Source organism: Gossypium hirsutum, chromosome D10, assembly GCF_007990345.1.
Source record: "Gossypium hirsutum isolate 1008001.06 chromosome D10, Gossypium_hirsutum_v2.1, whole genome shotgun sequence".
Lineage (NCBI taxonomy): Eukaryota > Viridiplantae > Streptophyta > Magnoliopsida > Malvales > Malvaceae > Gossypium > Gossypium hirsutum.
The window spans coordinates 54,113,803-54,126,518 of NC_053446.1; the positions used below are offsets into that span (position 1 = coordinate 54,113,803).

At 33.0% G+C, this 12,716-nt stretch overlaps 1 protein-coding gene and 1 pseudogene across 1 annotated transcript; both read left to right on the plus strand.

The window, feature by feature from the left end:
* Positions 1-311: 311 nt before the first annotated feature.
* On the plus strand, positions 312-2,709 carry LOC107916257 (60S ribosomal protein L10-like; annotated as a pseudogene).
* A 3,263-nt stretch (positions 2,710-5,972) lies between these two features.
* Positions 5,973-9,221, plus strand: LOC107916258 (uncharacterized). Its single transcript, XM_016845420.2, has 3 exons — positions 5,973-6,790; positions 7,407-7,679; positions 8,751-9,221. Exons 1-3 carry the CDS (start codon positions 6,212-6,214, stop codon positions 9,018-9,020), a joined length of 1,122 nt encoding a protein of 373 aa, XP_016700909.2. The 5' UTR covers positions 5,973-6,211; the 3' UTR covers positions 9,021-9,221.
* Positions 9,222-12,716: the final 3,495 nt, after the last annotated feature.

The window sequence follows — 12,716 nt, forward strand, 5'->3', positions numbered from 1 at the left end:
AGTAAAAATTTTCAAACATAAATTTATTTAATTTAATTTTCGTTTTTTTATATTGATTTTTAAATTTTGATTTTAAAATTCATTTTGATAGAATGATTGTTATTTTATGCTTTTTTTTCAAATATTATTTTAAATTTTCGAAATTTTTATGAATACTTTTAAAAATATTTTTTTCCAAGTAAATAAAAATATTCAATATTTTTATGGTTTTTAAAAATAATTTTTATATAAAACTTTTAAGTCATCATAAAAAATTAAAATTAATTAGAAATTAAATAAAAATAGTGTTCGGTGCATGAGAAATTCGAAGTAGATGTGGGCTTTGGACTGCTCTGCTTGTGCTGTGACTGATGTTGTATGAGGCAACGGATGATATAAAATGAAGAAGGGCACAAAACTAGGGTTTGGGATTTTGTGCTCTCAAATCTCATCTGAGCACGACACGAAGACATGGGAAGGAGTGAGTAACTTCGTTATCTTGCTTGCTTACTTGCATTCTATTAGAATTCTTCTTTGAATTCTTTACTGCCATAATTATTCTTATCTTAATTGTTGTTCTCTAATATCCTTAGAATTCTGTTTTGCTTTCATTTTGCTAGCATTTTATCTTTTTTTTCCCTCAATTAATGTGTACATTTTACATTTACATTTAAAGACACTGTAATTCTATCCTATATAGAGAAAGCTCATTTGTTTGGGAATCTGGAAATATTTTGTACCCATTAGATCTGTTTAATGTTTTCTCGTTTAGAATTTCTTGTGAGGTTACTGGCAATGGATTTACATATGTTTTCTTTTTTCAGTTTTTATTTTTTAAATTATAGTTTAAGGATATCTTGATAGTTTATTTATTTAATTCAGCTTGTGGATTTAAATGGCATAATGATCTAATAATTGTTTCACCTTTTCTTCTTTGTTTGGTATTATTCACCACATTCATCCTAACTTTACTAAACTGTGCTGGTTTTCTAAAATTCTTTCCTTTAGGACCGGCAAGGTGTTATCGGCAAATCAAGAACAAGCCATACCCCAAATCTTGATATTGTCATGGTGTCCCAGATCCTAAGATCAGAATTTATGATGTTGGGATGAAGAAAAAAGGTGTTGATGAGTTCCCTTTCTGCGTCCATCTGGTCAGTTGGTAGAAGGAGAATGTCTCGAGTGAGGCATTGGAGGCTGCCTGAATTGCCTGCTACAAGTACATGGCCAAGTATGCTGGGAAAGATGCTTTCCATTTGAGAGTGAGAGTTCATCCCTTCCATGTTCTTCGGATCAACAAGATGCTTTCATGTGCTGGAGCTGACAGGCTTCAGACTGGAATGAGGGGTGCTTTTGGGAAACCTCAAGGAACATGTGCTAGGGTTAACATTGGTCAGGTCCTGCTTTCAGTTCGTTGCAAGGACAGCAACAGCCACCATGCGCAGGAGGCGCTCCGCCGTGCAAAATTCAAGTTTCCAGGTCGTCAAAAGATTATCGTTAGCAGGAAGTGGTATGTGACTTCGTTTCTTAGAAATTGAATGAATTCTGAAACTCCTCGATCTATACTAGAGGATCATAGATATCATTAATCTCTGCTGTAATTTACATTCTAGACCATTTAATTTAGCATCAATTTTCATTTAGGTCAAAACCTTTAATTTCATCGAATTACACTACGAAACTTCTATTATTAACAAATTAGGCAACTTATGCTAACTTTGTTAAGTAATTATAATGGAAAAGTTAGCTCATTGTATGTACGTTAATCAGCATGGAGTCCCAAAATTAATTCTGTTTTGAAAATAAAACAAGTATGCATGCTAAGACAGGTTTTACAATAAAATTATTTAATAGAGGTAGTATAAGTGACCTAATCTTTTGATAATAAAGTTCAAGTTGTATAATTTAATGAAATCAAAGGTTTGTGGCTTACATGAAATGTAAATTGCCTTTAATTACGGAACAAAAGGTCTGGTTTTTGCTCTAAATTTTCCTTGTTGCAATTGACTTACATGACACATGCACAATAAGTCACCTATGTTCTCAAAATAAGGTTTATTATATTATTATTATTTCATTGTTATTGTTGTCGTCATTGTCAGGGGTTTTACCAAGTATAGCCGTGCTGATTATCTGAAGTGGAAGTCTGAGAACAGGATCGTGCCAGATGGTGTCAATGCAAAGGTAATACTAAGAAAACTAAAGATATAGTCGAACATATTATCTCTTTGAAACAAATGCTTTGTTCTCTTGTATCTATTCAATACATTATGGCTATTTGTAGCTCTTAGAGAATGTGCATTGCAAAGTTTTGAACTTATTTTGGTGGTAGCTTCTTTCCCTTCATGTTTCTGTGTGTGTATATATATTTTCTTAGACACTCTTTTGAAATGATATTTGCTTGTGATCGAACTTAGTCATTGATTTGGGACTCCATGTGTTGTTTTTGGCTTTCTAAAGTGGAACTTTGTGATTTATAATGTGCAGCTTCTTGGATGTCATGGACCTTTGGCTAATCGTCAACCTGGAAGAGCTTTCCTACATGCAACAGCTTAGATCGACTCTTTTGAGTCTCTATCTAGTAAATTTTGAAGCTTAAGATGGACCTGTTTTTAGTTTATTATCATAGTTGGGTTATTTTTGAGTTGAGCAAATTTGTGTAGGTTCAAAATATTTGGCATTTTGAATTGGTGGCATTGAGAGTTTAATGGAATTGCAGTTTGTTGTTTCCATGAGAAGCCTAGTGTTTATTGTCTTTCATTTCGGGCCAGTTCTTCTTTGCTTTTGAAAAGTGCTGTGGAAAAGTGCTTTTGAGAAGTGTTGTGGAAAAGTTTGGTTTAAAATTTGAGTCTTTAGCATTGCTGTCAAAAAGTGCTTTTGAAAAATAAAATATCCATTTTAGACATGTTATTATCAAGTAATAAATATGCATTTAAATAATATTTAAATTAGTTAATATTATTATATTTTAGTAATAATATAAAAAAATTATTATAACTTGTTAATATTTTAATATATGAAATATAAATTGTAAATATTTTTAAGTAATAAATATTAATTATTTATAAAATTTAATTAGAATATATAAACTATATTTTAAATATTTAAACATAACCATTAAATATTTGTAATTAGTATTTTAAAAAATATTTTTTTATTTTTAATTAATGATTTTAACACAATTGTAATTAAGCACCAAGAAAAAAAAATACTATATTATTGGAGGGGTGAAAAAGTAATTAAGCATTAAAAATGCTTTTGGGAGAGGAAAAGCTAAAATTTTTAGCTTCTGAAAAGCTAAAAATTTCAGCCAAAAGCAGCTTGTTCTTCACAGCTTTTCTTTTAAAAGTGTTTTTGAAGTCAGAAGTGTTTTTTTTAAACAATAAAGAACTAGCCATTCATCTCATTCATTTACTGTGGTTCTAATGCATTTTGCCCTTCCATCTTTTCGCTTCCTTCCATTATTTTTGTGCCTATTACTATCTGATACACTTTTTATATATAAATTAGTCAATATGAATATATAAATTTTAGGAGTATAAAGACGTTTGAGTTTGTTGATGTGATGAATCAGCAAGGATGGAGGGTGGTGAAGGTGGCAGTTCACCTTGGCAGGGCAAGGAGCCGTAGTGTTGGGTGGTAGGAGAAAGGTGGAGAGAATGGTTGAGAAAGAGTGGATTGGGAGGAAAGAGTGTATCCAGTGTTAGGTTTTGTGATTCTAGTGGCAGTAAAGTTACATTTTGTCTTCTTAAAGGGGCATCGATTATTGATGTGACGTTTTAGGTCAGTCAAGCAATTAATGAATGTAATGTTCCACATGCTCTTGATGAAGGTAGCTCGGCATGAAGGTCTTCTAGGTTCACTGTAAAGTTACTTGATGTTGGAGGCCCGCCCAGTGCAAGGTTCGCTTGGAGAGGGTATGTGTAAGGCTCACGGAGGCAGTGTAACAATTGCCCGCAAACAAGGGAAAATTATAAAGCGACCTCCGCGAGCTTGTTGATTTAGGAGGTCTACGAGTCTATTTAGTGAAAAGGTTTATTGACAGTATTTGGGACTTATTGAAGATGATGGGTGAAATTTGTAACATAAGTGTACGTGCGAATCAAGTAATAAAGTTATAAGAAGAGTTTATTCTCACGATGACTAAATTCTAAGTTACTAAGTATCAATTATTTAATTTTATCTAATCTAGATCAATAAAATAAATTCTAATTACCATTAAAATTAAAGTAAGCAAATTATGGAGATTTTCTCAATCAATTTTAAAGATTTGAAACTCCAATTTCACTTAATTTAATTAATTCAATCCATGTAATTATTATCTCAAAATTTAATGGCATTAACTAGGTTTTTCCAATATCTAACAAAGTCAGTCCACCTTCCTCGGTAGTTATATTTCTATTTTAGTTGCGAATTATTTTATTCGTCAATATTATTAAAGTTAACCTTAATTTATTCAGTCTAAATCTCATCCTAATTAAAGTTAATCTTAATTTATTTAGTTTAGATCTCAACTTAAATTTTTTCTTCCAAAATAATTTAAGGTCATCAAATAGATTAAATAAGCACAGGGTTGGATAAATAATTAACAAGAATCAAAAAAATTGAAGAAAAAATAAATAAATTAACTAATAAATAAGATTCCTCATCGTTTGAAGAAAATAAAGTTTAGTTAAACAACACAAAAAGATATTCAAAATAAATTTACATGAAAAAAGTAAAAATAAATAATCTAGATTAAAAATGGTCAAATACTTAATTTCGAGCTCTTCGGATTTTTTTATTCTTATCTTTACAAGTATGAAGATTCCTTTGGTGTGTTAGTTTTATTTAATTTCCAAGTGATATTTCCTTCTTTTCTTTTCTTTTTTCTTCTTAAATTTTGTTACCCTTATTTTTAAGGTTTTTCCCGCACCACTTCACCGCACACAACATTTGCAGTGAAGTGAACTATTTGTTACTAAGGGTGGGTTTGGATGGGTGATTAGGTACGGTACGGTGTGGTGCGTTTAGCTTACTTTTTGTCTCACGCTACAGTATTACTACAGTATCTAATCTCACCGTCACCGCTATTTTTACACTAATCGTAGGTAAACGCATCGCCCATCCAATCTCACCCTAAGAGTTCTGACTTAAAGAGCATATTTCACCGCACTAAATTAGATTTAGCTAAGTGGAAGGCTTTTCTCCACCCCTTTTTATTTTATATTCCAAGTCTTTAGTTCTTTATCCCATAGCTACAATGGTAAAAGGGAAATAACAAATAAGTCCAAATTAAGTCTAGAACATGATAAATTTTACATGAAATTGAAATAAAATATAATTAATCCAAAAAGTTATAAAATATAATAAAAACTATCTAAATGCTAAAATATTATGAAAAAAACTTACAACATTTAAATAGAGGTGCTCATGGGTCGAGCGAGATCTAAGCATGATATTGACATACTTTATGTTTGCTCAAGCTTGGTCCTGTCCAAAATATGAGCTTAAAATTGTTTAAACTTACACATATTTGTAAAAGACTAACCTAAGCTCATTTTAGGCTCAACTATATTATTTTTTAAATTTTTTTAAAAAATATTTATATTATATTATATTAATATTTAATAATTTTATACATTTTTTATTTCTTGAAATTTTGTATATAGTTATCTTAATATTATTTTAATATTTATATTAGAGTAGTATTATATATTTAATATAAATTTATTTTTTTAATGTGTTCTAAATTATATAATATATAAAAATAACATAATATAAAGTAATATAAATTTAAAAATAAGTCGGGCCGGATTAAGTTTAAGCCTTGAATGTTCAAATTAAAATTTGATTCATATTTTATCCGAGTCTAATTTTTTATCCAAGTCTATTTTTAGTACCTAGTATTATTAGTTAAACCCTTCCAATTTTAGAATGGACATTTTAACCTGAACTGATAACCCAACTCATAAAGTATAAATGTAAGTTGCTTGCCACCAAAACCTCGTTAGCTTTTTAGTCCATATTTTGGTCCAATCTCTCATTTTTCAAACCTAACATATACAATTGAACCGTTCAGATTTTGGTTCACCCGATTGAACCGTCAGGTCCAGGTTTTTTCAACCATGCTGTTCTGCTGTTCTCCGTTTCCCAGTTTTTGATAATCGAATCGGTGAAGGAAGCTTCTTTTGTTTTTGATCGTCGACTGAGTTTGTGCGTCCTTAGAATCTAAAACATTCTGACCCCAAAAATGTTGAAGCTCTCTTCTTCTTCTTCGTCGTCATCATCATCATCATCATCTTCAAGAATTGTCGCTGCTTTCCTCAAGCTTCACTTCAACCGTCTTCAAGTCAACCCCTTCTCCTCCTCCCACCACCACCACCAACTCCCTTCAAATCCCACTTCCTCAAATTCCGCTCTTTCCCACTTCCTTTCTCGCTCTCCCCACCCCCACGCTCGCACTACCCCTTTCTCTAACCTTTACATTGCTAAGCCCAATCATCCCTTTTCCCCTTCTGGGTTTAGGTTCTTTTCCTTTAAATCCTCCAATTCTGCTCCCAAATTCGATGCCCATTTCGCCAAAAACCTTCTTCAGAAGCCGGCCAATGTCTTCGCTTCCTCTTTGTCCAGGTACCGGGAGGCTGTTGCTTTGCATTTCGATGCTTTTTTCAAGAGGAATTACTTGTTTCTGTTTGGGGTTGGAGGAGTTCTACTCTGTGCTTTGCTTTGGAGGATTATGTTCGGCATTGCCAACACTTTTGTTGGCCTCTCTGAAGGAATGGCCAAGTATGGCTTCCTTGCCCTTTCCACTGCAATTGTTTCTTTCGCTGTAAGTTGCTATATTTTGTGACCAGTTAGCATTGTCCGTTGGGTTTTGGATTGATTGAGGTTGAACCATTGACACCATAAATGGGATGTTTCTGCATTCTGCATACGCTTAATTGATGTTGCTAATTGCGAGTTGTTCATGCATTTGTCAGTGACTGCCTATTAACTCTTTTTATATACCAATTTTGATTCAAAAAGTTTGGGTAAATTATTTACTTTGATTTACTAAAAGTAGAGTTTTACAACTTCAGATGAGATTCTTTGGTTTTGGAGTTAGTATTCTATTATACTGTAAATTAGCAATAATAGCATGAATCTGCACTTAAAGGGTGAATGTTCTTGGATAACAAAATATAATAAAGCTTTAGCCGTTGAGCTGACTTTAATTCATTGTCCGTCATCTTATTGAATACTTGGTTTTTACTTTTCTTTGTTGACTAATGTGTTTCTATACTCCAATAAAAGTGAACATTGCTTCTCTTAAACACCCATGTTTGGTTCTCGAATTAATAAGTACGACTATTTTGCTTCTTGTCTGGATGGATGATTCTGCCGTTTTTATTGGAAAATGACAGTATCTTAACTGTTTACACTTTGTGCTTATTCATTATCTTCAGGGCTTGTATGTTCGCTCAAGATTAACAATAAATCCTGACAGAGTCTATAGAATTGCCATGAGGAGGCTTAACACAGCTCCTGGGATTCTTGAGGTTATGGGTGCACCACTTGCAGGAACTGATTTAAGAGCTTATGTAATGTCTGGTGGTGGACTTACACTGAAGAATTTCAAACCAAAATTTAGGAGAAAGCGATGTTTTCTTATCTTCCCCGTCCAAGGTTCTGAGAGAAAGGGTCTTGTGAGTGTTGAAGTCAAGAAGAAAAAGGGAGAGGTTTGCTTCTAACTTCCTACCCATTTCTACTTTCTTGAGTAAACTACACATGAACCCTTGCACTGTGGGCAAAAACCACTCTCCTTTTCCCTTTGGTTCAAGAGATGATGTGCAAAACTATGTAGTTTGCAATGTTTTTACTTTTTTTCTTTTTGAAATGACAACAGCTTTGAACTATGGTCATATTAATCAATTCATAGCTAAGGTTTTTATGTAGCTCATGTACTTATAGATGTTATTTGGTCCTTTCATTAAAATCAACTGTTGAGCCCTTCTCTATATAACCACAGAATGTTAAGTATAGATTTCTAAAGCTGTTTGGATGATCAAAGTGTAATTTACCAATTTTTATTAAACCCTCATATGATAGAGAAAGCACCTTGTATGGTTATCCAACAATGAGATAGATAGCAAAACTTCCATTTTTAGCTAGTACCGCATTTTAAGCATGTGACTTTACTTGTGAATTTTCCTTGAAGGTCACACTGACTTAGACCCTAAAATAATTTTTCATGTCTTCTTCTTCTTTGAATAGAGAGCATCTGTCTGCATGTCTTCCAAAGATTTAGTCCAGATGTGTTTGTAAATAATTAGGGGGATCCTTTTCTCTTTCTACTGATTAATGATAGAGAGGGAGCTGGTGAAGTGGTTTCTCTCTGTCATTCTTCAGTAAATGAAATATTTAACGTCTTAACATTTCCTGGAAACATATAAAATCTTTCTCTTATAGTACCCTGGCTCCCTTTTGTTTCCTTGTGGCATGTACCTTAGCATTCCCCGCCAGCCCAAATACACACACACACACACACAAAAAAAAAAAAAAAAAAAAAAAAACAGGAATAAAATGGAAGAGTACAAAATGCATAAATGCTATTATAGTGGTAGTTATGATATATCCCTGTGACTTAACATAATAAAGAAGCCCTGAATTGAATAGGATAAAGGACCTATTTGGGTTCAAATCAAAGAATAAAGGCTTAATTGAATGGGATAAAAGTGAAATAGCATGAAGTTTTCTTAGTATTTTAGCCCATTCCTATATATCAGAGCATTTGTTATTCTTGTTTGCAGTATGATATGAAGCTATTAGCAGTAGACATTCCAATGGCATCAGGACCTGATCAGCGGCTATTCCTGATTGGTGATGAAGAAGAGTACAAGGTTGGTGGTGGATTGATCTCCATGCTGAGAGATCCAGTAGTGAAAGCAATGGCTGCAACCAAGGAATTTGATGATCTTGACCAAATTGAGGAAGAGGAGGATGCTGAGCGAGAACTTCAAGAGGCCGAAAGGAAGCGCCTTGAAGAAATTGAAAAGCTTGAAAAAGATGGCAATCAATGATAGCTAGCCATATTTTGTTCTTCTTTCTTGCTTTTGTTCACTGAAGTTTCCGAAAGTTTGCTTGAGGCTTTAACAATGCCGGATATTACTTAATTTTATGAGGAATGCCCTTCATTATACTGATTGTGGCCATTGCTTTTTCCAAATCAACTTCCTTGTACTCAAATGCTCCGGTGAAACAAATAAATCGTACAATTGACATACTGTGCATAACATGACATGGTTTTCAGCATTTGTAGCGTTGGTCTTACCATGTTTAGAACATTATTTCTATCTTTGATTATATTTATCATGTTATTATGCCTTCTCATCCAATGGCTCCTTGAGCAGGCATTTCTGAATAGATATTTGCATCGACTCTCTTGGATAGCACATGCAAGGAACAATTAGTTTTTATTTTGAGGGTTACCTTGCTTCGTACTGTTGCTTTCTCTCCAGGTGAGTTTGAGCATGCGGACTGTGAAAGATTCACCCGAGTGTGCATTTCGCCGAATAGAGTTCAAAGTCCCCATCTCCACAGGTTACTTCTGGCAGAGACAATCAGACAAAACCTGAATTTTACAATCTATTCAATGCTGAACCTTATTTAAGATAGCCATCCTTTCATGGTATGCTTTTAGGAAATGTTACTGGAACCGGAGTAAGCTTTGCTGGTCCAACTAATACAGTTGTAGTAAGTGTGAGTTATCCTGCATTTAGTTTGAACTTACTGATTGAGCACTGTAATAACATCTCTCTCCACTAAAAAGAGGATAGATAATACACACACAGGTGTCTAATGTTCCTGTGAGGTAGTAAACTTTATATGTGGCCAATTCCATTCACCATATCTATATATTCCTTCGTTAACTTGTATATTCTATTTGTACAGTGGGAGTTGTGAATGTGGATTAATTCAATTTGTAGGTTGCAGACTATTTTGCTCAGAAATTCAAAGCGGTTCAAGCATATTTTTGTAAGAAACATTACTCTTGTCTGTACCCTATGTATGAATGCCATGCTGGAAATGCTGACATCTTAAATTCCAACTCTTTGTTGAGTAGTTGTTAGATGGTCCTGTGATGATTTCTGTTTCTATTAATGGAAAAAAAGGTTATAGTTGACAGAATTCATGGGAAATGGGAAAGTAGACACATGGTGTATTTGAATTAACGTGACTGCAATTACCACAACACAATTTGGATGTTCAAACCTGTCATATTTTATTACATTCTGGAATTTCAATGGTTGCTTGTGCCTTTCTCTGTCTCTGTCTCTGTCTGTCTCAGTTTGGACATGGTCATGGTATATTTTTTAGCTTTGCAGGAGGGATGTTGAATGATTCTTTTCACCTCCACTCCATAGTGTATAAATTATTCTATTTTAAGTGACATAATATAGTAATTCTCATGGTCAACTAGGCATATTTCTCACTTAAGGTAAAAGGTGAGGTAGGCAGGTATTTTTTGACACCGGAACAAGCATAAGCATACAAAATTTATATTAAAAAGAGTGTAAAAAAGTAAACAATATTTGAACCCTGAAGGTGATACCAACAAACTCGGAACCCAAACATATGTATGGCTTGAAATGAGGTTAAAGTGATGTGCATGAAAAGTCGTTGCAGGGTATTAGTGGTGGAGATTGCAAAGCAATCATATCTTAACTTGCTGTTGCTATTGCTATTGCCGGTCATCAAAGGCAAAAGCAAAGACTTGTTCTTTATTACAGCTGTGTATGCACCGTCGGTCTCTTAATCAATCAAACATTTGACTTTTCCATCCCACGGTTGACTTCTTCTTCTTCTTCCTATTCTTGAATCACAATGAAACTGAAAGAAACTTCTTTCAAAATTAAAAATGATTTGAAAACCCAAATTGGATCCTATTCCTAGTTCATTCCGGGTCATGGAAGATGGAATCTACCTGGATGTTGGAACCAATAACCAGGTAGGGCTGCCTGTGCTACATTTCTTTATTTTCTACTTGAAATATTGATAAAATTAATCAACCTTTGTATGTAACCGTGCATGTATTATTATTATTATTATTATTATTATTATTATTATTAATTGTAGGATACATTAGACCTGTCCATGGGCCGGGCCGGGCCAAAATATGGGCCTAAAATTTTGCCCAGGCCCGGCCCGGGAAAATATCATAAGCCCGAGCCCAACCCGGCCCGGCCCTTTTTTTATAAACATTAAAAAATTATTTTAAAAATAATAAAAATAAAAATAAAAATATTTTAAAAGTATTTTAAAAATAAAAAATAAAAAAATATATTTATTATATTCGGGCCGGGCCAGGCACGGGCCAAAAAAGTGGTGCCCGAGGCCTGGCCCGTTTTTTTAAACTGGCCTCGTTTTTTTGCCTAAGCCCATATTTTGGGCCTATATTTTTATCCGAACCTTCCCATATTTTGGGCGGGCCGTCGGGCCAGGCCGGGCCGGGCCGCCCGGCCCATGGACAGGTCTAGGATACATTATCCATCTTAATTCTTTAATTTGGATTTCAGATTTGTTATTATATTATTATATATGATTTTGATCAAATCAAACCCTTCAATCTATATTGGTTTTTTTTTTTTGGAATATATATAATTTGGATAAAAGATACATGGAAAAATTAGGTTGAATTCTACTAATAGTCCCTATATTATGCAGAATTATGGATTTACTTCATATACTCTAATTTGGTTATCGTTAGTCTTTGTACTTTTTGAATTTTAAAATTTTAGTCTTGACCCGAATGGTAGCCGTTAAATTTATTAAGTTAAACTCTGTTGTTTTCAAAATCTTATGCATCAAACTTATTATTACATGCTTAATGCCATTTTAGCTTTCTATTTTCATATAATATAAAAAAAAAATCATATTATTTTAATAAACATATATAATGGCTTATCATTGAGTTGGAATTGAAATTTTAAAATTTTAAAAAGATTAAAGGTGATCAAATTGGAGAATAAATACTAAATTCACAACTTACACGTAGTAAGTATTGGTGGATCCAAAAATATGATTTAGAAGGGGGCAGTTGAAGTCAGAAAATTTTTTGGGGTCGGAATTAAATCATATACTCTTATAATAGTAAAAATGTAATTTTGTTATTTTAATAGCCTATATCTTTATAATTTTTAAAGTATTAAATCAAACTTTTATCATTTGGGGAATGCAGTTTTTCTTTTATTAATTTAAAATCTTATAAATTATAAAGGCCCTAAATGAAAAAAAATCATTTTAGGAAGGGTTGGGGCCCTTGTCAGCCCCTCTTAGATCCGCTCACAATAGTGAGGGACAAAGAAAAGAGTTTGGCCTAATGGATTTAATATCTAATGTTTTAATCAGAATTGAAATTTCAAAACTTAGACAGTACAAATATTAAAATTGGCCAAATTAAAGCACATGGATTAAATCCATAACTTAAACATAGTAAAGGGACTAATAGAAAAAAATTGACAAAAAGTTACTTGGGAAATAAGCAAAAAAAAGGGAAAAGCAAGACTATTTCTTTTGGCAATTTCATATTCATTTTCAAGAATCGGCTTGGCAGACAAGTCAAGTAACAAATCTTACAAAGACTTATTTGTTTTATTTAAAAACGAAGCTGTAAATATAGGAGTTGACTTGATCATATTCCTATTACTTTAAGTTTACAATTCAGACACACCTCTTCCCTTGTCTTTATTTTTTTTAAAAATTATCACGTGTAATAT